This window comes from Hemiscyllium ocellatum, chromosome 16, assembly GCF_020745735.1.
Source record: "Hemiscyllium ocellatum isolate sHemOce1 chromosome 16, sHemOce1.pat.X.cur, whole genome shotgun sequence".
NCBI classification, from domain to species: domain Eukaryota; kingdom Metazoa; phylum Chordata; class Chondrichthyes; order Orectolobiformes; family Hemiscylliidae; genus Hemiscyllium; species Hemiscyllium ocellatum.
The window spans coordinates 556,338-583,753 of NC_083416.1; the positions used below are offsets into that span (position 1 = coordinate 556,338).

Sequence of the window (27,416 nt, forward strand, 5' to 3'; positions counted from 1 at the left end):
AAACTACACTGAGAACCGCACAAAATTCAAGTGAAAGTGAATAAAATTAAAGCGCTTCAAAAAATATTGTAAGTTAGTACATTGGGATAGTCGTGAATTGAGGCCCTTAGGTGGCTGTTCATTGGCTACTCAAAAGCTTTACTGGTGGCTCATGAAGGTTCTTGCATAGAACTTAGTTAGTGAGATGGTGAGAAGTAGGATGGAGGTGTGAAGTTTCTCTTCAAGGCTAAAGCACCAATTATTTCTTCTTTTCACCACTTCCTCTGAGGGAAATATTGCACTCTAAATTACAGATTGGATATGTCCTGGTAAAACTCTCCACTGGCTGGAATCATATCCACAACAAAGGAAGATGGTCGCAGTTCTTGGTCGCAAAGGAAGATGGTCACAGAAGGTGAAACATCTCAGTCCCATGAAATAACTGCAACAGTCCTCAAGGTAATGCCCTAGCCCAACGATCTTTAGATGCCCATCATTTCCCTCACAATTCATTATTCCTCCATCATAAGATCTGTGCGCTGACAAATTTACAATATCAATATCATTCAGATCCTGAAGCCATCCATATCCAAATGCAACTAGACCTGGACGATATCCAGGCCTTTACTTACAAGTGACAAGTAACATCTGTGCCATTCAAGCCTGGCAATGACTATCTCAAACAAGAGAAAATGACATCACCTCCTTTTGACAGGCAATGGTATTACAAGCACTGAATCCCACTTGATCAACAACTTTGGGCTCCCAATGACTAGAAAATAGGCCAAAGATGTAAATACTCTAGCTACAGTCAGTCAGAGGCTAGGAATTCTGCAGCATTAAATTCACCTCCTGCTTTCCCAATTCCATCCATCACTTAAAAAGCACAAATCAGGACCGTGTTGAGATGTTCTCCACTTGTCTGGCTGAAACCAACTTCAACAGCGCCAAAGAAACTGGAGACCATACAGGACAAAGCAGATGCACCTTCTTCAAGATTCACTCACTTCACTAAAGATTCACCGTAACAGCAGTATGTACTACCTACAATATATGATGCACTGCTGCAACACACCTAGGATCCTCAAAGAGAATCTCCCAAACTCAATTTCTATCACCTAGAAAGACAAGGGCAGCACATGTATGAGAACACCAACACCTGCAATTTCTCCTCCAAGCCACACATCACCTTGATTTGGAACTATACTGTTGTTCCTTCACTGTTGCTGGATCTAAACTTGAACTCCCTCCCAACTAGAACGGTGAATAAGCATACACCTCAAAGGTTGCAGCAATTCAAAAATACAGTGGAATGAGCAACAAATGTTGGCCTAGCCAGTGATGGTCATATACCATGAACAAATGAGGTCAAACCTCCCCAGTAACCTCTTAATACAAGCAAGAGCCTGGTATTTTAAGACTCAAAAGTAGCCCAGTGATTCAAGAGGTTCTCTTCTCCTTGCCGCAGTGGTGAATCTTTCAGTGTCCTTTTGAATAAAGTCACCTTCATTTAATCTTCTGACCATACTTGAATAGATTTCCAACAGCAAGACACCAAATGGTGACTCCTTGTTCTTCAACTCTCCACAACAAAGTTTGTTCTTTCGTACTGTGGCTCCATGCTCACCTGCTCTCTGTGACATAACTCAAAAGTTACCCTATTTTTCTCCTAAACTTTGCAACAGCTGTTACTGGTCCTTAGCTACAAAAATCCAAAACACTCAGTCTGATTGCTTTTGGGAATCTGAAAGCTTGCAGCAGCAAGAACATCCACCTTTTCCTCTATGTTCAGGAGTTAAAGCTCATGCCTGGCACGGTTCAACACAATTTCAAAACATCTTAATGCATTCTATCTTGCCTTAAATGAAAAATTATTATTTAAAACTGAACTGCCAAATAAAATCTAGCAGCCACAGTATGGCACCACGGAAAAAATTAAAATAAACTGGCTTATGATATTCAAAATAGGATTGAAACTTAGTTTTCTATGCAATAACGTGGAAGAAAATCAGAGAGGTGTTACCACGCAAGAGGAGGCCACTTAGCCCATCAAATGTGTGATGGCTCACATTAAATAAGCATCATCAGCTACTGCCAAACTCCTGCTTTTTCCACTGAACATTTATAAATTCTTGATTTACCTTTGTGAGACAGAACAGGTTTTATGAGAACCCACTTCACAAGCGAAATTTCAGAACTTTTTTTTCAATTAACCTATTTTTCTAATCAAGCTGTTCAGTGATGTTATTAGACACCTCTGGAGCAGGTGGGACTTGAACCTTGGCTTCCTGGTCCAGGAATGAAGACACTACCATTATGCTATAAATCCAAAAGCTTCCTCAGCCTGACATGACTTAAACATGTAACCTTCTGATCTGGTGTCTGACATGCTTTGATTGTGTCATAAACCTAGCCCCAATATGTTTTATATGATGTTTTTGCAAGAAAGGAGCATGATACCATTTTCTCCTTCCTTGTATTTTGTGGGCTTGATTTTTTTGATAGTCTTTCAAAGTGGTGATTAACACACCACCCCTAGTGAGGTGATTAGCCTAATTGCCTGCAAATGTGTAGATTAATAGGTCAGCAACTTCTGGGTCCCTAAAATCCGTCGATTCACACCTACTCCTTGGCAGATTCAGCAGCGGGAAGGCTTTTTTGATTTGATTTATTATGTCACATGTACGTAGATACAGTGGAAAATTTAGCCTTACGTGAAGTACTAGCAGATCATTTCATACAAAATGCATTAGGGTAATAGAATGGAGCGAAGAAGACAATGGTATGACTGCACAGAAGGTGCACAAAGAGTGAGGTCAACATTAAATTTAAAATCTGAGGTCCATTCAGAAGTCTAACAACAGCAGGGAAGAAGATTTTCTTGAGTCATTTAGTATGTTTGTTTAAGCTTTTGTACTTTCTGCCCGATGGAAGAGATTATAACCAGGATGGGAGGTGTCTTTAATTATGTTGCCTGCCTTCCCGGGGCAGTGAGAAGTATATATGGAGTCAACAGATGGAAGATTGGCTTGTGTGATGGACTGGGCTGTGTTCACAACTCTTTATTGTTTCTTATGGTCCTGGCCAGTGCAGTTGCCGTACCAAGCTACGATGCATCCGGATAGAATGCTGTAAAAATTGGTAAAAGTCTTTAATGACATGCTGAGTTTCCTTAGCTTCGTGAGGAAGTAGGGGTGTTGCTGTGCTTTCTTGACTGTAGCAGCAATATGGGTGGACGAGGATAGTTTGTTGGTGATTATCGCTCCTAGGAACTTGATGTTTTTGAGTATCTCCACCTTAGAACCATTATATAGCAAAAGGCATGCCCTCCACTTCACTTCTTGGAAGTCAATGGCTAACTCTTTTGCTTTGCTAACGTTGAGGGAGAGATTATAATGTTTACACCACACCACCAAGTACTTTATCTCTTTCCTGTATTCTGATTTGTCATTGTTTCAGATCCGGCTCACAACGGTGGTGTTGTCAGCGAACATGTAGGTGGAGTTAGGACAGAACTTGGCCACACAGACGTGTGTGTGTATAGGGAGTATCATAAGGGGCTGAGTACACAGCCTTTTTCTCATTGGGTGGAGGAGGCAAAAGTGGGCAGTGATTTTCAAAGATTGCCTCACTGAACCCCATTCTTTTACCTAAGTTGCACTGATTGCCCTTGCTCTATCTCACCTCTAGATCACCAAGAATTTCCAGTTGGAAAACTAGCCACCTTTCCGGCCTGTTGCGGACATTGATTGAGGAGATGGCGAGTTGAATCTGTAATTGACCACTTAAGGGTGTTTATTGCTAACAAAGCAAAAATGGAAGTTCTCAGCCAACATTCAATTCCTGAGGTATCGAGAAGAGTGGGAAATTCTCTCCAGGCCCAACTTGAAAAATTATGTTTGACTCTTTATGTCACTCTCACTACCTCCAAGGAAGGGAAAAAAAAATCACACTTTTTAAAAAATGGTAACTGAACTGAGTTGCATCCTGTCAAAACATATGCAGTTTAAATTATTTGATATCCAATCAACATGAGGATTCCTTTTATTTCCAGACTAACCTGTATCGACCCAGTTTGACCCAGATGATGTCTTTATAATGGGGCTTTTTGCCAGCCTTACAGTCATTGCAGTACCACTTTCCTTTAGGCATCTCTATGTTCAGGCACTCACGGTGAAAGGCAGCAGGACATGACTCACAGCACAGCAAACTGCCACCTGACAATACAAATGCACACATTTACAGCGAAAGGTAGCAGTGAAAGGGAAGGAGGAAAAAAATAGTAATTACAATGTCAAAACACTGACACCTGGAGAATTTGATCTTGAAGTAAAAACTTATTCATAAAATAAATTTGGCCTCTCTACTTTACAACTTACCCCTACAACCTGCAAGTCAAAGCTGCTCTCACTAGATGGGTGGGTGGGTAGGGGAGAGTTGGAGAGAAAAAGAGGGAGAGAGAGAAAAAAAAAGGCAGGAAGGGAAGAGAGAGGCTGAGAGAAGGAAGGGGAGAAAGAGAAGGAAACAGAGAGAGAAAGAAGGGGGAGAGAGAGAGAGAAGGAAGGGGGAGAGATATAGGAGGGGGAGGCAGAAGGAGAGCAAAGGGAGTGGAGAGAGAGAGGAGAGGGATGGGAGCAAAGGGAGGGGGAGAGAGCCAACACTGGGGGGACGGGGGGGGAGTGAAGTAAGGGAGGAGAGCAAAGGAAAGGGTGGAGAGAGAAAGAGAGGGGGAGAGAGAGAAGGGAGGGGTCAGAGGGAAAGAGAAGGCGGGGAGACAAAAATGGTGGGGTGAGAGAGTGAGAAGGGAGGGAGAAGGCGAAGGGAGGGGGGAGGAGAAGAGGGAGAGGGGGGGGAGAGTGAAGGGGGGGGGGAGAGCGAAGGGAGGGAGGTGAGCGAAGGGAGGGAGGTGAGCAAAGGGAGGGAGGTGAGCAAAGGGAGGGAGGGTGGGCGAAGGAAGCGGGGGTGAGCGAAGGGAGGGGGCTGAGCGAAGGGAGGGGGGAGAGCGAGAAGGGGGGGGGAGAGCAAGAAGGGAGGGAGGAGAGCAAGAAGGGAGGGAGGGTGGGCGAAGGGAGGGAGGTGAGCGAAGGGAGGGAGGGTGGGCGAAGGGAGGGGGGAGAGAGAGAGAGAGAAGAGAGGGGGAGAGAGAGAGAGAGAGAGAGAGGGGGAGAGAGAGAGACAAGACAGGGGGGAGAGTGAAGAGAGGGGGAAGAGCGAAGGGAAGGGGGAGAGAGCAAGATAGAATAGAGGGGGAGAGAGAGCAGGGGGGAAAGAGGGAAAGAGAAGGGGGGGAGAGGGAGAAAGAAGGGAGGGGGAGAGGGAGAGAAGGGAGGGGGGAGAGCAAAGGGAGGGGGGAGAGCGCAAAGGGAGGGGGGAGAGCGCAAAGGGAGGGGGGAGAGCGCGAAGGGGGGGGTAGAGCGCGAAGGGAGGGGGAGAGTGTGAAGGGAGGGTGGTGATTGTGAAGGGAGGGGGGAGAATGTGAAGGGGGGGGAGAGTGCAAATGGAGGGGGGACAGCAGGAAGGGAGGGGGGAGAGCTCTAAGGGAGAGCGCGAAGGGAAGGGGGAGAGTGCGAAGGGAGGGGGGAGAGTGCGAAGGGAGGGGGAGAGCGCGAAGGGTGGGGGAGAGCGCAAAGGGTGGGGGGAGAGCGCGAAGGGAGGGGGGAGAGCATGAAGAGAAGGAAAGAGAAGGCGGGGGGAGAGAGAAGGGAGGGGGTAAAAATAGGCAGGGGGTAAGAGTGGCGGGGGAGAGAGAGGGCGGTCGGAGAGAGATGGCAGGGGTGAGGAGGGGAAGGGAAGGATGGGTTGGGGGAGAGAAGGGTGAGGGAAGAGAGAGAAGGGAGGGGCAGACAGAAGGGAGGAGTGAGACAGAAGGGAGGAGAGAAAAAAGTGGGGGGTGGAGGAGAGAGAGAGAAAAGGGTCAGAGATTGGAGGGGAGACAGTAGTTGGGGAGAGAGAGAAGGGAGCAGAGAAAAGGGCGATGTGAGGGAAGGGGGAGAAGAGAGAGGTAAAGGGGGAGATTGGGAGAAGTGGGAAGGAAAGAGAGGGGAGGAAAGTGGGCAAAAGAGGGGAAAGAAGGGCAGAGAGAAAGAGGGAGGAGAGAGAGAGAGGAGGGGAAGGGGGGAAGTGAAAGGGAAGGGGGGGGAGAGAGAGAGAAAAAGAGGTGGGAGAGAGAGAGAGATAGATGAGGAGGAGAGAGGGGGTAAAGATGGGGGAGAAGGAGGGAAAGGGAGAGAGAGGGAGGGAGTGGGGGCAAGGGGGGGGAGTGAGAGAGACTGGGAAGGGGGAGGTGAGAGAAAGAGGGCAACAGGGAAAGGGGAGAGGGAGAGCGTGAAATGGGCAAGAGAGAGGGGGGCATGGGGGGAAGAGAGAGAGAGAAAGAGGGCAAGAGAGAAGGGGAGAGAGACAGAGAGGAGGGAAGAGACAGAGTGAGAGAGAGAAAGGAGGGAAGAGAAGGGAGGGAAGAGAGAGAGAGAAGGGAGGCAAGAGAGAGAGAAAGAAAGGAGGGAGGGATGAGAGAGAGAGAGAAGGGAGGGATGAGAGAAAGAGAGTAGGGAGGGAAGAGAGGGAGAGAAGTGTGGGAAGAGAGAGAGAGGGGATGGGGAGAGAGACACAGGGGAGGCGGGGGTACAGAGGAGGCGGGGGTACAGGGGAGGCGGGGGTACAGGGGAGGCGGGGGTACAGAGGAGGCGGGGGTACAGGGGAGGCGGGGGTACAGGGGAGGCGGGGGTACAGAGGAGGCGGGGGTACAGGGGAGGCGGGGGTACAGGGGAGGCGGGGGTACAGGGGAGGCGGGGGTACAGAGGAGGCGGGGGTACAGGGGAGGCGGGGGTACAGGGGAGGCGGGGGTACAGAGGAGGCAGCAACAGTGAGGGTGAAAGTCATTTTTTTCTCTCTGAGGGTTCCTATTGAGATTTTCTAGAGGGCTATTACTGATTTTCAGGAGTCTTTTCTCATCCTCACTAACTTCATTACGTGGTGCAGTCTTATGATAAGAATACCCTCTTTATTATTTCTAATACTCTGGGCATCTGGACTCATGCAGAATTAAAAATAAAAGGATTCGGTAACATACTCCATAATCATCACTGCTCTATTAATATCAAGGGAACAAAACATTAAAAAGTACTAATTACAAACACCACAGTATTTGAATTGGCACAAGATAAAAGACACAAGTTCCAACAAAAGGTATTTTTAAAAAGTAACTGGTGCACATGAACTTGTAAAAACCTGCCATTAGTTGTATAGAGTAGAGGAATGGGCAGATCAGCCACATGTTCACCTGCTGTACAAACAGGTGCAGGATGGAGTGCTCTAGATGTTTGGATTAGAGTCCATTTTTTGGGTGTGTTTGGACCGGAACAAGAATGGGAGTAACAAATGAGGAACTTTTGTGAACTCTGGGACTATACTCCACGGAGTTTAGAATGATAAGGGTGTGGCAGGGGGGAAATCTGATTGAAACTTGCAGAATACTGAACAGCCTGGATAAAGTGGGCATTAGGAAGGTGTTTCCATTGGCAGGAGAGATGAGGACCGATGGGTACAGCCTTAGAGGAAAGGGAAGACCCTTTACAACGGAGAATAGGAGAAACTGCTTTAGCCAGAGAGTGGTGAATCTATGAAATTTATTAGCACAGAGGGCAGTGGATGCCAGGTTATTGAGTATATTTAAGACAGTCATAGATAAGTTTTCGACTGCCAAGGGGACACAGGTTATGGGGAGAAAGCGGGAAAATGGAGTGGAAAATTCTATCAGCCATGATCGAATGACGGAGCAGATCTGATGAGCCAAATGGCCTAATTTCTCTTCCCATGGTCTTATCTATGCCAAACTTGCTAGTTTTGCTGGTGGGGGTTTTGACAAGGATATGGGAAATGGAAGTAGAAGTACAACAGATGGTGAAACACAGACAAGTATAGAAAAGAAAACAAATCAATCTGGAAGGTAGAACATTTATAATCAAGTTAAGGCACAAGGGTGTACTGCAAGGCTGGGCTTGTGTTTATTTTAATGCAAGGAGTCTTGTGAGTAAGTGAGGCGAATTGAAGATGTTGATAGTATCAATATTATCACAAATACATGTGAGGGGGGGACAGGATTGGCAGCTCAACATTCTAGTGATGCAGAATCTTTTGGATCTGTGTTAAAGAGGAAGTGATCCAGGAGTCTACTTCAATTAGTAGGGGTAATATCTTAAAGTTTCTCAAATATGGCCATATGGGTAAAACTTAAAAGCAAAAAGGGGGCAATCACACTATTGGGAGTGTACAGTCAAGGAGAGTTAGGACAGATACACACACAAATCTCAGAGGTGTAAAAATAATAAGTTCACACAAACAGGGGCTTTCTACTTGGAAAGGCTTAGGAAGGCTGGAATTCTCAAAATATACCCAGTAGAGCTTTTTAAGTAAAAGCACATTACTGCGGATGCTGGAATCTGAAACCAAAATAGAGAAAATGCTGGAAAGTCTCAGCAAGTCTGGCAGCATCTGACAAAGCCCAGCTTTGACAAAGGGTCAGTTAGACTCGAAACATCAGCTCTTTTCTCTCCTTACAGATGCTGCCAGACTTGCTGAGATTTTCCAGCATTTTCTCTCTTTTAAAGCTTTTTAAGTAATTACATAGGAAGTGCAAAAGTAAGGGAGGCAGTTCCGACCTAATTTGAGGGAACAAATGGTGTAAGTGTCAGTGGGGAAGTATCTCAGTGATAGCTATCATAACTTCATAGAATTGAAGCTTGATAGGGAAATGACAAAGATGTACCAGAAGTAAAGGCTGAATTGGAGGGGATGGACAGGTTCTGGCTAAAGTGAAGTGGGAGCAACTGCTTGTAGGAAATTCTTCATCAGAATAGTGGGAATCATTCAGAAAAGAAATAGTGAGAGTTCAGGGTCAACTCGTCATCATATTGGTGAAGAGTGGGACCAACAAGTCCAGAGAACCATGGATTGCAAGAGTTGTACAAAATTTGATAAGGATATAAGGGAGGTTAATGGCAGATATCAAGAGCACAAAGTAGCAAGGGAGTTATTTAAAATAAATGACAAGAGCAAAGAGGGAACATGAAAACTCACTGGTGGATAAAACAAGGGGAAGTCCAAAGGTATTTTAAATTACATTGGAGTAAGTAGGATAATCAGGGAAAGAGTAGAGCACATTAGGGACCAAGGTGGCAATTGGTGTATGGAGCGAGAAGACGTAGAAGAGGTTTTAAAATGAGAACTTTGAATCTGTATTCACTATAGTATAGGATAATACAGGTCTAGACATCAGAGACAGGGATAGTGACGTGTTTAACAAATTAGTTTTGAGAAGGAGGAAGTATTAATGATTTGGTGGACTTAAAATTGGATGAATCCCTAGGCTCAGATGAGATGCATCCCAGGATCCTGTGGGAGGCAACACAGGAGATTGCAGGGACTCTGACATTAAGCTTCAAGTTCTGTCTGACCAAAGGAGAGATGACAGAACACTAAGATAGCTGATGTACTTTCATTATTCAAGAAAGGTAGTGGGAATAAAGCAGGAAATTACTGACCAGTGTGTCTAATCTTAGTGGAAAGGAAACTACGGGAAAAAGGTTGAGGGTCAGAATTAATCTCCACTTGGAGGGGCAAAGACTAATCAAGGAGAGCCAACACAGCAGTCAGGGAGATCATGTCTAATAAATTTGTCACTAAGCAATATTCCCTCTAAGTTGCACAGCAATTGTAATGCTGATGCCATTCCTAGCACTGACTTCAGGTTTCGGATGCCATTGTAATGCAATGTGGTGAAAAAGCAGGTAACTATAGGCCAATTAGCCTAATGGCAATTATTGTAAAAGTATTGAAATCAATTATTGAGGAAATAATAGCAGAACACTTGGAAAATCATAATCTCATCAGGCAGTCAGCATGGCTTCTTGAAAGGAAAATTGTGTCCAACTAATTTATTAGAATTTTTTGAGGAAGTCTCAACCAGAGTGGAGAGACAGGAGCCAGTAGACATGCTCTATTTGGACTTCCAGAAGGCATTTAACAAGGTATATCACAAAAAAGTGAAGTCAGAAGAAAGAACCCATGGTTTTTAAGGAAGCATATGGTCCTGGATAGAGAATTGGCTCATCGGCAGGAAAGAGGAGTGGGAAAAGGGTTTATTTTTTTACGGTTGGCAATCTGTAGCCGGTGGAATTCCAAAGGGATCAGTGCTGGGATCGCAACTATTGACAAAATACGCAAATGACTTAAAGGATATGTATATACTGTAGCCAAATTTATAGGGAATACAAAAGTAGGTGGAAAGGCAGGTTGTGAGAGGAATACAAACCGTTTACAGAGCAATATTGATATGTTAATTAAGTAGACAAAAAGTTATCAAATGATATCTCATGTGGGTAAATGTGAAGCTGTTCACTTTGGAAAGAAGAACAATAGAACACTATTATTTAAATGGACAAAAATATAGAAAGTTACAACACAAAGGGACTTGGGGGTATTTGTGCATGAAGCACAAAGTTTCAGCAGGTAATCAAGAAGGCTAATGGAATGTTAGCCCTTATTTCAAAAAGGTTAAAGTATAGAGTAGGGAAGTCTTATTGCAGGGGTGCTGGAAATGCACAGCAGTTCAGGCAGCATCTGAGGAGCAGGAAAATCAACGTTTCGGGAAGGAACCCTTTGTCAGGAATCAGGCTCATTCCTAATGAAGGGCTCTTGCCCGTAGCATCGATTTTCCTGCTCCTTGGATGCTGCCTGAACTGCTGTGCATTTCCAGCACCACTCTAAACTTCAGTTTCGCCAATTCTTATTGCAACTGTGCAAGGTGCTGGTGAGACTACATCTGGAGTACTGTGAGCAGTTTTGATCCTCTTATTTAAGAAAATGTATTATTTCAGTGGAGAAGGTTCACTAGGATGATCCTGATTTGGAGGGATGTCTTATGGCAAAAAGATTAAACAGGTTGGGACTCTACTCATTGGAATTTTGAAAAAGAGTGGTGATCTCATTGAAACATTATAGGATTCTTTCAGGGACTTCTTCGAGGAGAAAGTGAGGTCTGCAGGTGCTGGAGATCAGAGCCGAAAATGTGTTGCTGGAAAAGCGCAGCAGGTCAGGCAGCATCTAAGGAACAGGAAATTTGACGTTTTGGGCATAAGCCCTTCCTGAAGAAGGGCTTATGCCCGAAACGTTGAATTTCCTGTTCCTTGGATGCTGCCTGACCTGCTGCGCTTTTCCAGCAACACATTTTCAGCTTCTTTAAGGGACTTGACAGGGTAATGCTGAGAGGATGCTTGCCCCCCATAGCAGAGTCAAGGATCCGAGGGTATAGTCTCAGATTAAAAGAGGGTGAATTTAACACTAAGATGGGAAGGAACTTCTTCTACTATAGCGTTGAGTGTCTTTGGAACAGAGTTCCCAACAGAGTTATGGGGTCGAACTCCTTGTGTAGATTTAAGGCTGAAATAAAGAAGAATCTTGATCATTAGGAGAATTAAGGATTATGTGATGAGGGAATATGTGGATTGTTAGGAACAGACTCGACAGAGCGAATGGCCTACACCTGTTCTTTTTTTTAAAATGGTCTTAAAAGGATAACGGTCATCCTTTCTAGTTTACATAAATAACTGTCCTTTTTAAGTGGAGGAGGCTGCAACTAAATTTACTATATTAGTGCATGACTACTTAACGTATTAGGACATACTTCTGTCTATGATTTTAATGCAGATGCCAACTCTGTTTTACAGTTCATATGCACTAAAATAGGCAAAACTTCTTAAATAGAAGATAAAGGAATATAACAGCCATCTGTGCACGGTTGTTGTAAACAAGATGCAGGACCTTCAGGAAAATAAATTAAATAGGAGTACAAAAGATATTGAGGAAAAAGGAAGTGCAAATCCATTACTTGCAGCTTTTACCTTACCTTCTGAGCATACAAAGCACCAGCTGACATTGACATGACCATGATGCCTGCAGCCCCTCCGTGGAGTAAAGTGGTTAGTACATATGATACTGTTTGAAGCCAGGACCACGCATCCTGCTGCCAAACAATTATCGCTGGCATGATAAGCCACAGGACACCGCACACAGCGCATCATTCGACCTAATTACACAAAGACATAAATACATATAAACAGAAACAACCAATGTTAAATTACATTACAGATTAGTCTATTCAAGCTTGACACTTGTATTACACATTGAAAGTTACTTTCACATTAATTTGCACTCAATCCAACAATTTACACTAGGGTTAATAATGGTAGGTGTCTTTGGCCTAGGATGGAGAATTTCAAGGCTAGGGGCATATTTTTTACACTAAGTGAAGAGAGATTTAAAAAAGACATGAGGTGAATTTGTTTTTACACAGAGGGTGGTTCATGTGTGAAATGGACTTCCTGAGGTAATAGTGGATGTGGGCACAGTTGCAACACTTAAAAGACACTTACTTATGGAGACGAATAAGAAAGGTTTGGAGGGATATGGGCTAGGAGCAAGCAGATGGCACTAGTTTAGTTTGGGATTATGTTTGGTATGGACTGGTTGGATCGAAGGGAGTGTTTCCATGCTGTACGACTCTATGGATAATATGATAGAATGACAAATATAATATGGCATTTATTTAGGGTCATTAATGTAGTTGTCGAGTCCCAGAGATGATTCATAGGAGTATTACTGGATAATATTCAATAGTGTAAAATTCTAGGGAACTCGGGAATAACCATTAATCAAAGAAAATTAACAGAGGCATTTATGAAGTTTAAATTCAGACTTGTTAGAAGTTCGCGAGGAATGAAATAAAGCAAATTCCAATTGAACTGATTACAACTCCCAGAGAAAGTGGTTTTCTATCTTTACTTGTTTTGAACATTTTCTTCTGTAAAGAATATTTTCTGTATACAGTACCTTTGTTTGCTCTTGGATTAGTAGGGTTGCAAGCGTAACAAGACAGACAAACGTGGAGTGAGCACCGGAATCCTTTGTTCTGTATTACAGTGGTAGGGTATTTTTTAATGCAATCCATATGATAAAACTTCCCACATAGTGGCATAAGACATCGCTTCACATCCTTCTCATTTTCTTTACATACAAAGCAAGTATGAACACCTGAAAATATATGGTAACTTGTTGACTTATTTGGAGAAGCACAGTCACACTTAAAGAATTCACTAAAATGCTCAGAAACTTCATTTGTCAAGTCAACTTTGACCACAATCAGGAGAAAGCTTTTCCATATTCTTGTGCTTCCTTTTCTAATATCACAAAATAAGGCGTCAATACAAGTTTAACACTTGTGCATATTAGCTGTGTTCTTCAAATTTAATTTTAAATGGCTCCACCCTTGTCAAGACCTTTCTAGTACATGACAATAAAACTGTATTTGTGCAAGAGACAACATTACATGTCAGAAAAATACACTGTCGTATTTATATAGATATCATAGTGACTGTGGTATTTATGTCGATATGATAGTGACCAGGCATTATAACTAGCCAATAACGTAAGTTTCACCTTTGAAGGTCCCATTGGGCAGCACTGCTGCCGAACAGCGCCAGGGACCTGGGTTCAATTCCCGACTCTGGCGACTGTCTGTGTGGAGTTTCTCCGTGGGTTTCCTCCGGGTGCTCCGGTTTCCTCCCACAATCTAAAGATGTGCAAGTCAGGTGAATTGCCATGCTAAATTGTTCATAGTGCTAGGTGCATTCGTCAGGGATAAATGTAGTGAAATGGGTTTGGGTGGGTTACTCTTTGGAGGGTCAGTGTGGACTTGTTGGGTCAAATGACCTGTTTCCATACTGTAGGAAATCTAATCTAATCATGTTATGGCCCTACACAAAACTACTTGTGCTTCTTTACCCACTCCTTGACCACATTATATATATTATATTAATTATCATCCTATGTATTTAGCTTATTATTCCTACCACAAACTGTATCTAATTTCTTAGCTGCAAAGTAGTTCCTATCAATGATACCCATTTTTACAGATATCATTTAATAGTCCTCCAATGTCATAAATTCATATATTGCACTAGTCACTAGGATTTTTTTTTGACTCAGCATATTAAAAACGTTCCCTTCTTTTTGTGCCACCTAACTCTGACTTCACCTTTGTGGATTCTGATAGCATCAGAACCATTTATTATTGGTTTATTATTCAATCCTCACCTCTCAATATATGCTATTTATTTGAATAATTAGAGTTTGGAGATTTGGAGTGTAATAACTTTGTGCAACATCAAGTAGATTACAGTTGACAATGACTGTTATACTTCTAGCAAATTTCAGTATAAATAGCTCCATATGCAAACTTAACAGCTAATCTATTTTAAACTTCTTTTTTTCTTTCTTCTGGAGCTTTAAGGAGTCTTTGTGTTCATCATGAACAAAGACTCCTATTCCATAATTCCAGTACCGTGAGAATTTGCCTATCCAGCAATACATCTCCTGCACCAGGTGGGATGCATCCTAGAATGTTAAAATAAGTAGCTAGAGAGATAGTGGATGTACTGGTAGCAATCTTTCAAGAGTCTTTAGCTTCTGATAAAGTCCCAGAAGACTAGAAAAATGCCAATATAGTAGTTTTATTTAAAAAAGGGAGACAGAAACACAGGTAACTACAGGCCTACTAACTTGACATCTCTCATTGCGAAAATGTTAAGAGTTTATAATAAAGGATGTAAATAGCAGATCATTTAGAAAAACAGAATATGACCAACTGAAGTGATATGGCTTCATGGAGGGGAAATGATGCCTGACAAATTTATTGGGATTTTTAAGGAAGTAACGAATAGGATAAGTAAAGGAGAAGCAGTGGATATAACACTTCTGGATTTCCAGAAGGCATCTGATGACATGTTAAGTTACATAATAAGAGCTCCTGAAATTGTAGTTCTGAATAAAGGTCAACTCTTTTTTTGTCCACAGATGCTGCCAGATTTGCTGAGTTTCTCCAGCAATTTCTGTTTGGTTTGATAAAAATAGGGAAATCTTGATAAAACTACACAAGGCAATTGTCAAAAACAGCAGGATTACTATGAACAGTTTTAGGCCCTTTATCTAAGGATAGGGTATGCTGACATTGCAGGAAATTCTATGATGGTTCACTCAGCAGATCAGAGTATGGAGGGATTGACTTATGAGGAGAGGTTGTGTAGGTTGGACTTGGGGTTTAGCAGAATGAAAGGTGACCTTAATGAAGTACACAAGATTATTATGTGACTTGACAGAGTAAATGCAGCGGAAAGGTTCTGGGCAAATCTAGGATTAGAGGGCATAGTCTCAAAAAAAGGAGTTGCCCTTCTAAGACAGAAATGAGGAAGATTTTCTCTTCTCAAAAGGTGTTGAACTTGGGGATTCTCTACCACAAAAGATTGTGGAAGCTGGGAGGTTAAGCATAATCAGTCTACCTCAGCCTTGAGTATTAATCTGTAATGGAATTAAGGGTTACAGTGAAAAAGCAGGAAAGTGAATTTGACAATTATTAGATCAGCTATGATGGAGCAGACTCATGCGTTGAATGGTCTGCTTCTGTTCATTTGTCTTAGGATTTGCCATAGGACTGCTGAACTGTAGGAGGGGTGGGAAGATTGTTAAAGGAATTCTATAGTATTAACACAATACGGGAGAGGAGCTCAGAAATAAAACATTGTTCAGGATGGGTATTTTATGCTTAATTGCTAAATAAACAGCACATGCCAATCTCTTTACAGATAATGCACAGAATTACAAGCAAAGTACAGCACAGAAATGGCTCAAATGGTTCAGGCTGGTCTTTATACTTGACACGAATCACTTTCCACCTGTCAGCATAACTTTCTATTCCTTTCTCTCTTAAATGCTCATCCAGCTTCTCTTTAAATAAATCCACACTATTTGTCTCAAGTACTCTTCATGGTAGCAAGCTACAAACTGTGTGAAAAAACTTTTCCTGAACTCTTTATTGGATTAATTAGTGACTTTACAATCATTAAGGCTCCTAGTTTCAAACTATCTATAGGTTGAAGTTCTATAGCTACCCAATCAAACTCTTATCATTTTAAAGACTGCTATTAGGTCAACTCTGAGCCTTCTTTTTTCCTTAAGAAATGAGTTTCAGCCTTAAGAAGGGAGGTAGAGAGAATTTAGCACACTATTTACAGTTTAACATCAATGTATTTTAAATTGCTATGAAAATATAATACAACATATCATTGTAGTATCAGTACAAATTTTACCTGTGGTACATTCTCTGCACATGAATTTCCCTTCGGGCATTTTGGTTAAACCTAGGCACTTTAAATGGAAGGCGCCACAGCATTGTCCTTCGCATAGCAGTAACTCCCCAGTTTTCTCACACAGCTTTAGAATAGAGGGAAGAAAGCAAACTGTTGAAGATACCACTCTGAAAAGACAATGAATTATTGCTATTTGTAACCAGCAAAATATAATCCAGTTGAAAAGTCAATAATTCCGATCCTTATTTGGTGCTTTAAAGGGGAACAAAGTTTAAAAAAATCAGAATGTTCTACTGTTGCTTAAATACCTTTTAATCAAAACAAATGTTCCACCATTACATTTTTAAGTAAATAGCTTCAAGTCAAAGCTGCTTAGTTATTTAAAATTCCAACATGTTGGATAGGAAAGGGGTTGAAATAATGCATCCCCGATAATGCTGGCCAAATTTTGTTTAGATATAATTTGGACTTGGCAGAAAATGTAAGGTTACAAAATTAACTGAAGACGCAAAAGTAGGAAGATCTAGCAAGTTTGAGATGGTACATCCACAATACTGTTAGAGAACGAGATCCAGGTTTCTGTCCCAGCAACAGCAAAGCTACGGTGATATGGAACAATGCAGGGTATGGTTTAGGGCATAACAACATAAAGGAGCAGGAACAGGTAATTTAACCCCTCACATGGCCCCATCCTATAAAATCATGGCTGATCTGATCCTGATCAAGAATGTGGTGCTGGAAAAGCACAGGTCAGGCAGCATCTGAGGAGAGGGTGAATTGGTGTTTCATGCAAGAGCCCTTCATCAGGAATCTTGATCACATTCTTGACTCTGATTTCCAGCATCTGCAGTCCTCACCTTCTCCTCCTGATCTGATCCTGATCTCAACTCTTCTTTATGCCAGCTCCTCGTAGCCCTTAACTCCTCACTATTTCAAAAATCTGCTTGAATCTTTCAGTGATCTAGCCTCTAACTATACACTATCCCCGTGAGAAGAATTCCTTCATATCTCAGTTTCAAACGTGTGTCACTATGTCCCCTATTCGAAATTCCCTATATCATGAAAAATCTTCTCAATAATGGAAGACCTCCATCATTATTCTTATTTATGTCAAAGACATTGGTTTGAGACCCAAGTTGTACTTCCCTCCAAGTGAGTTTGAAATTCTCATTGTGGGGACCATGTGAATGCCCCCCACAAAAGGATCCTCAACTATGAGATCTTTTATTAATCCCCCCCTCACGACACGTTACTAAATCTAAAATACCTCATTTAGGCAAGTGCAGTACATTCCATTAAACTCTTGACTTGTGCCTTGTAGATGGTTAATAGATTTTGGGGAGGTGTGGCTGAGTTATAAATTGCGGAGTTTCCTGTCTCTGACCTCTCTTGCAGTCACAGTATTTATATAGCTGGGCTAGTTAAGTTTCTGATTAATGGTAACTCAGAGGATGTTGATGTTCAAGAATTCAGAGTGGATGCAGTTGGATGTTGGAAGGAAAAGACTGAGAAGAAAGGAGGACAAGCAGGGGAAAGAGAGGGAAAGAGAAACAGTTTCAAAAGGAGAACAAGGGAAAGTGGAGGGGTAAGAAATTGATATTGTTTGGTAAATAATCTTGATGAGCTTATTACAATCTTCACATTCACTTTTAGCTGTGCACGTGCACTGTTATACAATAATTAGAATTGTATCCCACAGAGAACAACCTGGCACATGAATTCTTCACTATACGATGCATGCATGAGTGTATATGCATCAAAGTTAAAGAGATCACACATTGTAACAAGTCAGCCAAGCACAACAAACAGAAATTACAGGGAACACTGGATGAGTGTGGACAGCAGGGCAGAGGGTTTTAGGATTATTGACAGAAGCAGTCATGATGTTCCAAAATATACACATAAATGGATACAGAGGAACCTAGATAACACAGATATAGCAAATTAAATGAGAACACTGTACAGGGGTCAAAGTCCTGGAACTTCCTTCCCAACAGCATTTGGGTGTACAGACTCTATAACAAATTGCAGAGATTCTTGGCTGTGATTCACCACCACCTTATCTAGAACATTTACAGATAGGAAATAAATGCTGGCCTAACCAGCAACACGCAAGAGTCAGACAGCATGGAAACAAACCCTTCGGTCCAACTAATCCACACCGACCACATTCCCAAGCTAAACTAGTCCGACCTGCCTGCATTATGCACATTATCCTTCGAAACCTTTCTCATTCACGTACATGTACAAATTTCTTTTAAATATTGGAACTGTACCTGCATCCACCACTTCCTTCCCCAGTTCAATCCACACACTAACCACTCTGTGCAAAAAAGGTTGCCCCATATGTCCTTTTTAAATTTTTCTCCTCTCATCTTAAAAATATGCCTCCTGGATTTGAACTTCTCTACCTTGAAAAAAATACCTTTGCTATTCACCTTATCTATGACTCTCACAATTTTATAAACCTCTATAAGGTCACCCCTCCACTGCTACGTTATAGTGAAAAGCATCCCGGTTTATCCAGGCATTTTTATGACTCAAACCTTCCATTCCTGACAACATCCAGGCAAATCTTTTCTGAACCCTCTCCAGTTTAAAAACTGGTCCTCACCCTCAACAATTTTTCCTTTGATTCCTCCCACTTCCTACAAACCAAAGGGATAGCTATGGGCACCCACATGGGTCCGAGCTATACCTGCTTCTTTGTAGGGTACATAGAACTTCTTCCACAGCTACACTGGCACTGTCCCTCAACTTTCCCTCCACTACACGAGGAGCTCTAACAGTTCATCAACTTCATCTACACCTTCCACCCTGACCTCAAATTCATTTGGACCATTTCTGACATCACCCTCCCCTTCCTGGACCTCTCTATCTATATCTCCGGTAACCTACTCAGCACTGACATCTATTTCAAACCCACCGACTCCCACAGCTATCTTGACTAGACCTCCTCTCATCCGTGCTCCTGCAAAAATGCAATCCCATTCTCCCAAATCCTCTGCCTCTGCCATACCTGCTCCCAGGATAACAGATTCCACTCCAGGACATCCAAGATGTCCTCCTGCTTCAAGGCTGAAAATGTGTTGCTGGAAAAGCCCAGCAGGTCAGGCAGCATCCGAGGAACAGGAAATTCGACGTTTCAGGCGCAAGCCCTTCATCAGGAAACCTGATTCCTGATGAAGGGCTTATGCCCGAAACGTCAATTTTGTGTTCCTTGGATGCTGCCTGACCTGCTGCGCTTTTCCAGCAACACATTTTCAGCTCTGATCTCCAGCATCTGCAGACCTCACTTTCTCCTCCTGCTTCAAGAACCATGATCTCCCCTCTCCCGTGATTAATAATGGCCTCAACCTCATCTCCCCCATTCCCCGCACCTCTGACCTCAACCCCCCCCCCCCAAAAACAATAAAGGAGAGAGCTCCCACTCCATCCTCACATATCACCCCACCAATCTCCAAATCCAATGCATCATCCTCCACCATTTTTGCCACCTGCAGTCAGACCCCACCAAAATGATATTTCCTTCCCCATCCCTATCTGCTTTCCATAGGGACCATTCACTCCACGACTCCCTCGTCAGTTCCACACTCCTTACCTGGCACCTTTCCTTGCAAGTGCAGCAAGTGCAAAATCTGCCCCTACACCTTCCCTCTCACCTCCATCCAAGGCCACAATCATTCCAAATCCAGCAGAGATTCACCTGCACTTCTTCTATTGCATCTATTGCTCCAATGTTTTCATATCAGAGAGACCAACTGCAGACTCAGGGACCAGTTTCTGGAGCATCTGTGCTCTGTACGCTCCAATCAACACCACCTTCTGGTTACCAGCTATTTCAACTCCTCCTCCCACTCCCTTGGCGAAATGTCAATCCTGGGCCTCCTCCACTGTCAAAGTGAGACCAAACACAAACTGGAGGAACAACATTGTACATTCTGCCTCGGGAGCTTGCAGCCCAATGGCTTCGACATAGAGTTCACCAACTTTAAAGTCTCCCCACCACAACCATATCCCATGTCCAGCCCTCCTCTCCTCCCCGCTTCCTTGACCTGACCTAACCTGTCCATCTTCCTTCTCATCTATCCACACAGCACCTTCCACAGTCCAATCACAATAACCCCGTACCTGCCACCACCTGTCACCATCCCAACTACATTTCATCCAGTCCCACCCCACCCCCTCTATTCATTCCTCAGGTTCCTTACCCCTTCTCAGTCCTGACGAAGGGTCCTGACCCAAAACATCCACTTTCCTGCTAACTGACCTGCTTCATCTTTCCAGCTTCACATTTTATCGACTCTGACTTCCAGCATCTGCGGTCCTTACTATCTCCAGTTTAATAATACTTTTCCTATATCAGGGCAACCAGAGTTGGGCACAGTACTCCAGAAGAGGTCTCACTAACATCCTGTACAACCTCAATAATGACAACCCAACTCCTATACTCAGTAGTCTGAGCAATGAAGGCAAACATGCTAAACACCTTCTCAACCACCCTATCCATCTTTGATGCAAATTTCAAAGAATTATGTATCTGAACCCCAAGGTTTTTCTCTGTTCTACAACACCACCCAGGGCCCCATTAATTGTATAAGTTCTGCTCTTGTTTGTCTTGAGAAAGAATAAGAAAAACAATACAAACAACTCAAAGCTAAAACTGGGGTCCTGTGTTTGTCACAGAGTCATAGAGATCGACGTGCAGAAAAAAGGCCCTTCAGCCCTCCGGGTCTGTTCCAGTTAAAAGCAAGCACCTAACTTTGGCATCCCATTTTTCAGCACTTGGCCCATAGCCTTGAATGCCTTGGCATCGTAAGTGCACATCTTACTAGTTTTTAAATGTTATCAGGGTTTCTGCTCTACCACAACAACATTTTGGATTGAAGCTAAGTTGTAGACAGAATAAATAAACTTGGAAAATCTATGAAAGTATAAATATTTGGAGACAGTATTGCAGCAGCAGAACCCATTCAGGCAGAACTGTGTCAGTGAGTTCACTCGTGAATAAGATTCAAGGCATTCAGAGGACTGAAGAGTGAAGAGTCAACTATGAACCTGCACAGGCTGGTCCTTTGGTTCCACAAACTTGCGTAGTGACCACAGGAGTTAGCAGTGAACAGAAGCAGACATGGAACCAGCAGAAGTACTATGACCAACAGATATGACACCTGAGGAAAACACAAGTGAGATGCACAGTTCCAGGGAAGGATGATTGACAAACTCACAGGATTGTTTCAGGCGAGAAAGTTGGCCTGATGAATAACTTTACCCAAGGGAAGAATACAAAAAATTGGGGTGATTACACACAAGATTGGGAACATTGTTGAAGCTCGAGAAAAATGTCCAACCATGACTCAAAAAGGAGCTTTTAATCTTGAAAACAGAGTGGCAGAGCACAGTCACAGCAATCAAGGCTTAGTATGCAGTCATTGAAGTTATTTCAGAATTAAAAATTACATTTGATTCTGTTTCCATAGTGTTGAGAGGTAGAAATCCACTTTTTCATGAATATTTGAGAGAAAAATGTTTCATGATTTCAATGCTGAATGGCTGAGCTCTAATGTTGAGACTACGCTCTTTTACTCAATAAAAGTAGTAGCTTCATTTGAATTCTGTTTTTTTGTTGGATCTTTAATACATCAACCATAAGACCAACTAAACTCAAATGATTTTAGGTCAAGCTCAAGCAACTTTTTATGCAGTCACAAGAGATACTACATTGGAGTCCAGCCGTGTTTTTAGGGGAACATGGGAGCTTGCTATGCATAAATTGGCTTATCTCCCTACACTGCACCAATGGCTGTTCTTCAAAATCATTTCATTGGCTGTAAGCATTCTAGGTTACCCACAGGTGCAAGACAAATATGTAAGGGCAAGTTTTTATTTTTATCCTTAATCCAAAAGAACAGAGTAGTTCAAAAAGCAAAAAGAAAATTAGAAATTCAAATATAAAACTTCCGACTAGTGAATGGAGTACATGAAGAACACACAAAGCCTGAAATTGGAAAATGTGTTCTGTGCTAGTAGCTTTAATTTGTGTTTTGGAGAACAATTAGTTCAAAAGGCAAACTCAATAAACTGAGATAAGAGGTATAAAGATATAATCAGAGCATTGAACAATAATGGGAATAATAGATATACAACATCATCGCAACTTTTAAGAAAAATGTTGATGAAACATTTGAAGCAGATGATATGGACAGAGCAAGGGACTGAACTGTTTTGGATTTTCTAATAAATTTTTATCTTATAGTTAGCAAAAGCACAAGAAAAAATCCAGCTCACAACTTTATTCAGACGTAGGTGGAACCATTGAGTTTGTGAAAACTTAAAAAGGTAACTCAACAGAATCACCTCATCTTGCATGACATAGGTACAAGCTCACAAGCAGCATTTGCTTTACATAACAGAGCAAAATCAGAACTTAGCTAAAGTGTTCCAGGGGCAAGATTGTCTCGGTAAGTCTAGCTGTTAGTGAAGATGTGGAGTTATACTTGTTAATGCAGTGTTTGGAGCGCAGGGAGCACAGAGCCAAGAAAGGGTCAACCAGGACGGAAGCAGCAGTTGAGAGAGTCCACGATGGTGCAGCTTTGGAGAGGATGATCAAGGCCAGATCATCAAAAGTGGAGAATTGGAGTATGTTGTGAGGTTTAGTGAGATTTAATTACCCACCATGTCATGAACGTCTAGGGAAATTGCTGAGAAATCTGTGGATTTGTCTTTGTCACAGTCTACTATCTATGTTTACCACATATTAATTCTGGATGTTAAAATATACGTACTATATAGGTTGCATTACTTTCCTAACCTTGTACAGTGGAGTTTATTGTTTTTCATTTGGAACCATGGAATGTTGTGGACTTATTCTCTTAGTGTATCCTTTGGATCTAAAATAAAAATTACTTGTCCCTAGCCAAAACGTAACAAACTTGTTAGTTTGGTCCAGGATCATAACAAAGTACAACATTCTCTCATGATGCTTTATCCTGTTGGTCTCGTGTAGATACTGACTCACTTGCTGCAGAGCTCCTATTTTTCTCTCAAATAGTTGTTTGAAAGTAAATGAGGCAGCAATCAATATGTAAATAGTTCCAATTCACATATTTTACTCGTAAATATCAAACTGAGATAATGACCAATTCTAAAGGTATAGGACATCACTATGTTAAAGGGAGAATACTGCTAAGTGGATTAAGCAAACAACAGAAATTTATATATTGACCAATTTTGCAAAGAGCTCCTCCTGTGCTTACTTTGGAGGCAATAGACTGATAATGGAAATTCTTGATTCAACTAGGTTTTTAGGTTTAACTTCAGTTGGTTTGAAACTACCTATCGAATTAACTCATTGGTAAATGCATCATGTATTGACAGACCAAGGTACACGGACCAGGAAAATCCCAAGTTGTTCTGCATCTGTCAGCCTTTGCTAGATTTGGAGTTTTATGGCAACAACCTTCAGTATTCTACAGTTAGAAAGAAAGAGGTGAGAAAAATGACAGCATACTTCCTGACCAGAAAATCTTTTCAATCACCTCAGCTGAAGTACAATCTCAATTTTCTTATGCAATAGAGATCATCCAATCACACATTTTAGGAGTTACTTCATTGAATTTCAGACAACTAACATTTATTTTCTACACCACGGATGTAAAGCATAGTACAAATTAGGTTAAAAGTGAACTCATTTTGTTCTGTTTTACACAGCCAGTGATGGACATGTTTCATGTTTGTCTCCAGTATCTGGCACTTGCAGCTTGACTAAATTGGTTGCTCCTTACAATTTAGTACATACCTAGTTTACAGAATGGATATTTGCCTAGCGAACTGTTGAGCTGTAGGGATATAGAAGGTTCATCATTTGTATGTTTAATTAGCATCTGATAGCCCTTCAGCAGTGCAAGAATGCCTATTGGGCTTGCAGTCATTGTATTCTTAGTGTCGGCTTATGTTCATTTTGCAGAATCACATGATGGCAGAGAGCAGATGCTGTTAATTAGCTGGTTGTGAGTTTTAATATGCAATCCATTAATAGAGGATGTCTACTTACAATGCCAATATGATTTATGCGGTGGTAATGGCAGCATTTAAAAAGATGAATGAAATTTTTCCTTACCATTGTCTATTAATTTCATTTTATCATAGTTAATACAAAGCTGCTAAAACAAACTTTCATTAATTATTAACTGAAGTAGCATCACAATCTTTACTGTAGTTTATCAAGCCATTCAACAGATTTTCATTACAGTAACCAAATCACATCTGCAGAGATCACTCTTTTCAAAGGGGAACAATATTCTGATTTTGTTAGGTGGTTCATTAACTAACAAAAAGTCTTCTCTGAATTGGTGCCGAAGGATCTGTTAAGCCACCTGAGATAGATAACAGGGGCCTTGGTTTAATATTTTATACAAAACGTAGCATCTCTGATTAGAGTCATAGAGATGTACAGCATGGAAACAGACCCTTCGGTTCAATTCGACCATGACAACCAGATTCCTAAACTAATCTAGTCCCATTTGCCAGCACTTGGCCCATATCCCTCTAAACCCTTCCTATTCATATACTCATCCAGATGCCTTTTAAAAGATGTAATTTTACCAGCCTCCACCACTTCCTCTGGCAGCTCATTCCATAGATTCAACACCCTTTTCATAAAAACGTTGCCCCTTAGGTCCCTTTTATATCTTTCTCCTCTCACCCTAAACCTACGCCTTCTAGTTCTCGATTCCCCTACTCCAGAGAAAAGATCTTGTCTGTTTTTCCTATCCATGTCCCTCGTGATTTTATAAACCTCTATAAAGTCACTGCTCAGCCTCCGATGCTCCAGGGAAAACAGCCCCAGCCTGTTCAGCCTCCCCCTTTAGCTCAAATCCTCCAACCCTGGCAATATTCTTGTATATCTTTTCTGAACCCTTTCAAGTTTCACAACATCCTTCAGATAGGAAGGAGACCAGAATTGCATGCAATATTCCAAAAGTGGCCTAACCAATGTCCTGTATAGCCGCAACATGACCTCCCAACTCCTATGGTCAATGCTCTGAACAATAAAGGAAAGCATATTAAACGCCTTCTTCGCAATCCTAATGACCTACTTTCAAGGAACTATGAACCTGCATTCTAAGGTCTCTTTGTTCAGCAACATTTGTAACATATGTCCTCAGTGCTGCATTTTAGCATCAGTCTAGATTTTTGTCTCAAGCCTCAAAAGTGGGACTGAAATCCCTAACCTTCTGTCCCATACACAATGAGCCACCAACTGAGCCAAGGTGTAAGCAACAGCATAAACCACTATAAGCAAATTTTACATATCATACCTGGCAGACATTTTCTTTCTTTGCAGCCCCTCCACCACGTTCCACTTGTGATTTCCTTGATGTTGATAAAAACAGATCTAAGTCATTTTCATCTGCAGAGTCTGGCTGAGTATCATTCTGTATGGTTGGTACAGGATGACAACCATAAAAAAAAATAAAAAGGACAATTCAGTGACACTTGTACACTTCTCATTTGGAAATAGTAGAATGACAAAACTCTTTGCACAATACCTGTTTTGTTATGACTCCTCAGACAATAAAAGATGTTATGCATTTAATTATAATTAGGTGAATGCCTTGGCCGTTTTTGAAAATTCATCAAAGTTCATGGAAACAATAATTTTTAAAGGGAAACATTGTCAGACTTGTTGCTAGCAGAAAATGATTTAAAAATTTATTTATTTTGGTGCCAATACAGATACTGAAACATTTACATTTCTATTGATAGAATCAGTTGTTTTTAAGAATTAAAACACGAAAGGACTACCAGGAAAGGAAGAAAGAAAGCCATTCAAGCTAATAGAAAAATAAGACTTGGATGTAGAATTAAAAGTAATAAGAATATTGCTCATTATTTTTATGCATTCGTTTGTGAAAAGCAATAAAGCGGTACAAATATGTCCAGTAGTATACAGCCATGCTCATGCACTACAGAGTTATGCATGGTTATTATTCATTGTCAATTCAAGAAATGGTTGAATGCACAAATACAGCAAAGTCTATAAATGCTGATGACATCCTAACTGTAGTATTGAACATGTAACCAAAACCACTTAAGCTTCCAGCCAAGCTGTTGACAACTGCCAATTCCCAGATAAAGTGCAAACTTACCCAAATATGTCCTGTATATTAATCACAGGCAATCTGAAATAGCTGTAGAACGTAGAACAATACAGCACAAAACAGGCCCTTCCTTCAGCACTCGATGTTGCACCAACCTGTGAACTATTCTCAGCTCATCCCCCTCCACTAACCCATCATCATTCATGTACTCAGCCAAGGATTGTTTAAATCTCCCTAATGTGGCTGAGTTAACTACAATGGCAGGTAGGGCATTTCACACCCTTACCACTGAGTAGAGAACCTGCCTCTGACATCTGTCTTAAATCTATCACCCCTCAATTTGTAGTTATGCCTCCTCGTACAAGCTGACGTCATCATCCTAGGAAAAAGACTTTCACTGTCTACCCTATCTGATCCTCTGATCATCTTGTATGTCTCTATCAAATCCCCTCTTAGCCTTCTTCTCTCCAATAACAACAGACCCAAGTCTCTCAGCCCTTCCTCCTAAGACCTTCCCTCCAGACCAGGCAACACCCTGATAAATCTCCTCTGCACCTTTTCCAATTCTTCCACATCCTTCCTGAATTGGGGCAACCAGAACTGTACACAATTTTCCAAGTGTGGCCACACTAGCGTTTTGTATAATTGCAACATGATATTGCAGCTCTGCAACTCAATCCTTCTACCAATGAAACCAAACACACCGTATGCCTTCTTAACAGCACTATCAATCTGGGTGGCAACTTTCAGGGCTCTATGTACATGGATCCCTTTGCACATCCATACTATCAACAATCTTTCCACTGACCCGGTACTCTGCCTTCCTGTTATTTTTCCCAAAGTCCATCACCTCTCATTTAGCTGCATTGAACTCCATTTGCCACCTCTCAGCCTAATTCTGCAGTTTATCCAAATCCCCCTGCAACCTGTAACATTCTTCCAAACTGTCCACTACTCCACCGACTTTAGTGTCACCCGCAAATTTACTAATCCATCCACCAATGCCTGCATCTAAGTCATTTATAAAAATGATAAACAGCCTTGGTTCCAAAACAGATCCTTGTGGCACACCACTAGTAACTGGACTCCAGGCTGAATATTTTCCATCAACCACTTTCTTTCAGAAAGCCAGTTTCTA

The 27,416-nt window shown here is 41.9% G+C and overlaps 1 protein-coding gene across 6 annotated transcripts in view; it reads right to left on the reverse strand.

Annotated features, from left to right (window-relative positions):
• The window catches only part of nsd1a (nuclear receptor binding SET domain protein 1a), a 322,813-nt gene that overhangs the window by 110,486 nt on the left and 184,911 nt on the right, over nt 1-27,416 (reverse strand). For all 6 annotated transcript variants that reach the window (XR_009645526.1, XR_009645527.1, XM_060836973.1 and 3 more), the window contains 5 exons: nt 25,496-25,612; nt 16,176-16,299; nt 12,865-13,065; nt 11,882-12,061; nt 4,040-4,196 (listed from right to left, as the gene is read on the reverse strand). Coding sequence is in view for 4 of the 6 variants with exons in the window: in XM_060836973.1 (XP_060692956.1) it covers nt 4,040-4,196; nt 11,882-12,061; nt 12,865-13,065; nt 16,176-16,299; nt 25,496-25,612 (779 nt within the window). In the remaining 2 variants the exon portion in view is untranslated. The remainder of the gene's footprint in view (nt 1-4,039; nt 4,197-11,881; nt 12,062-12,864; nt 13,066-16,175; nt 16,300-25,495; nt 25,613-27,416) is intronic.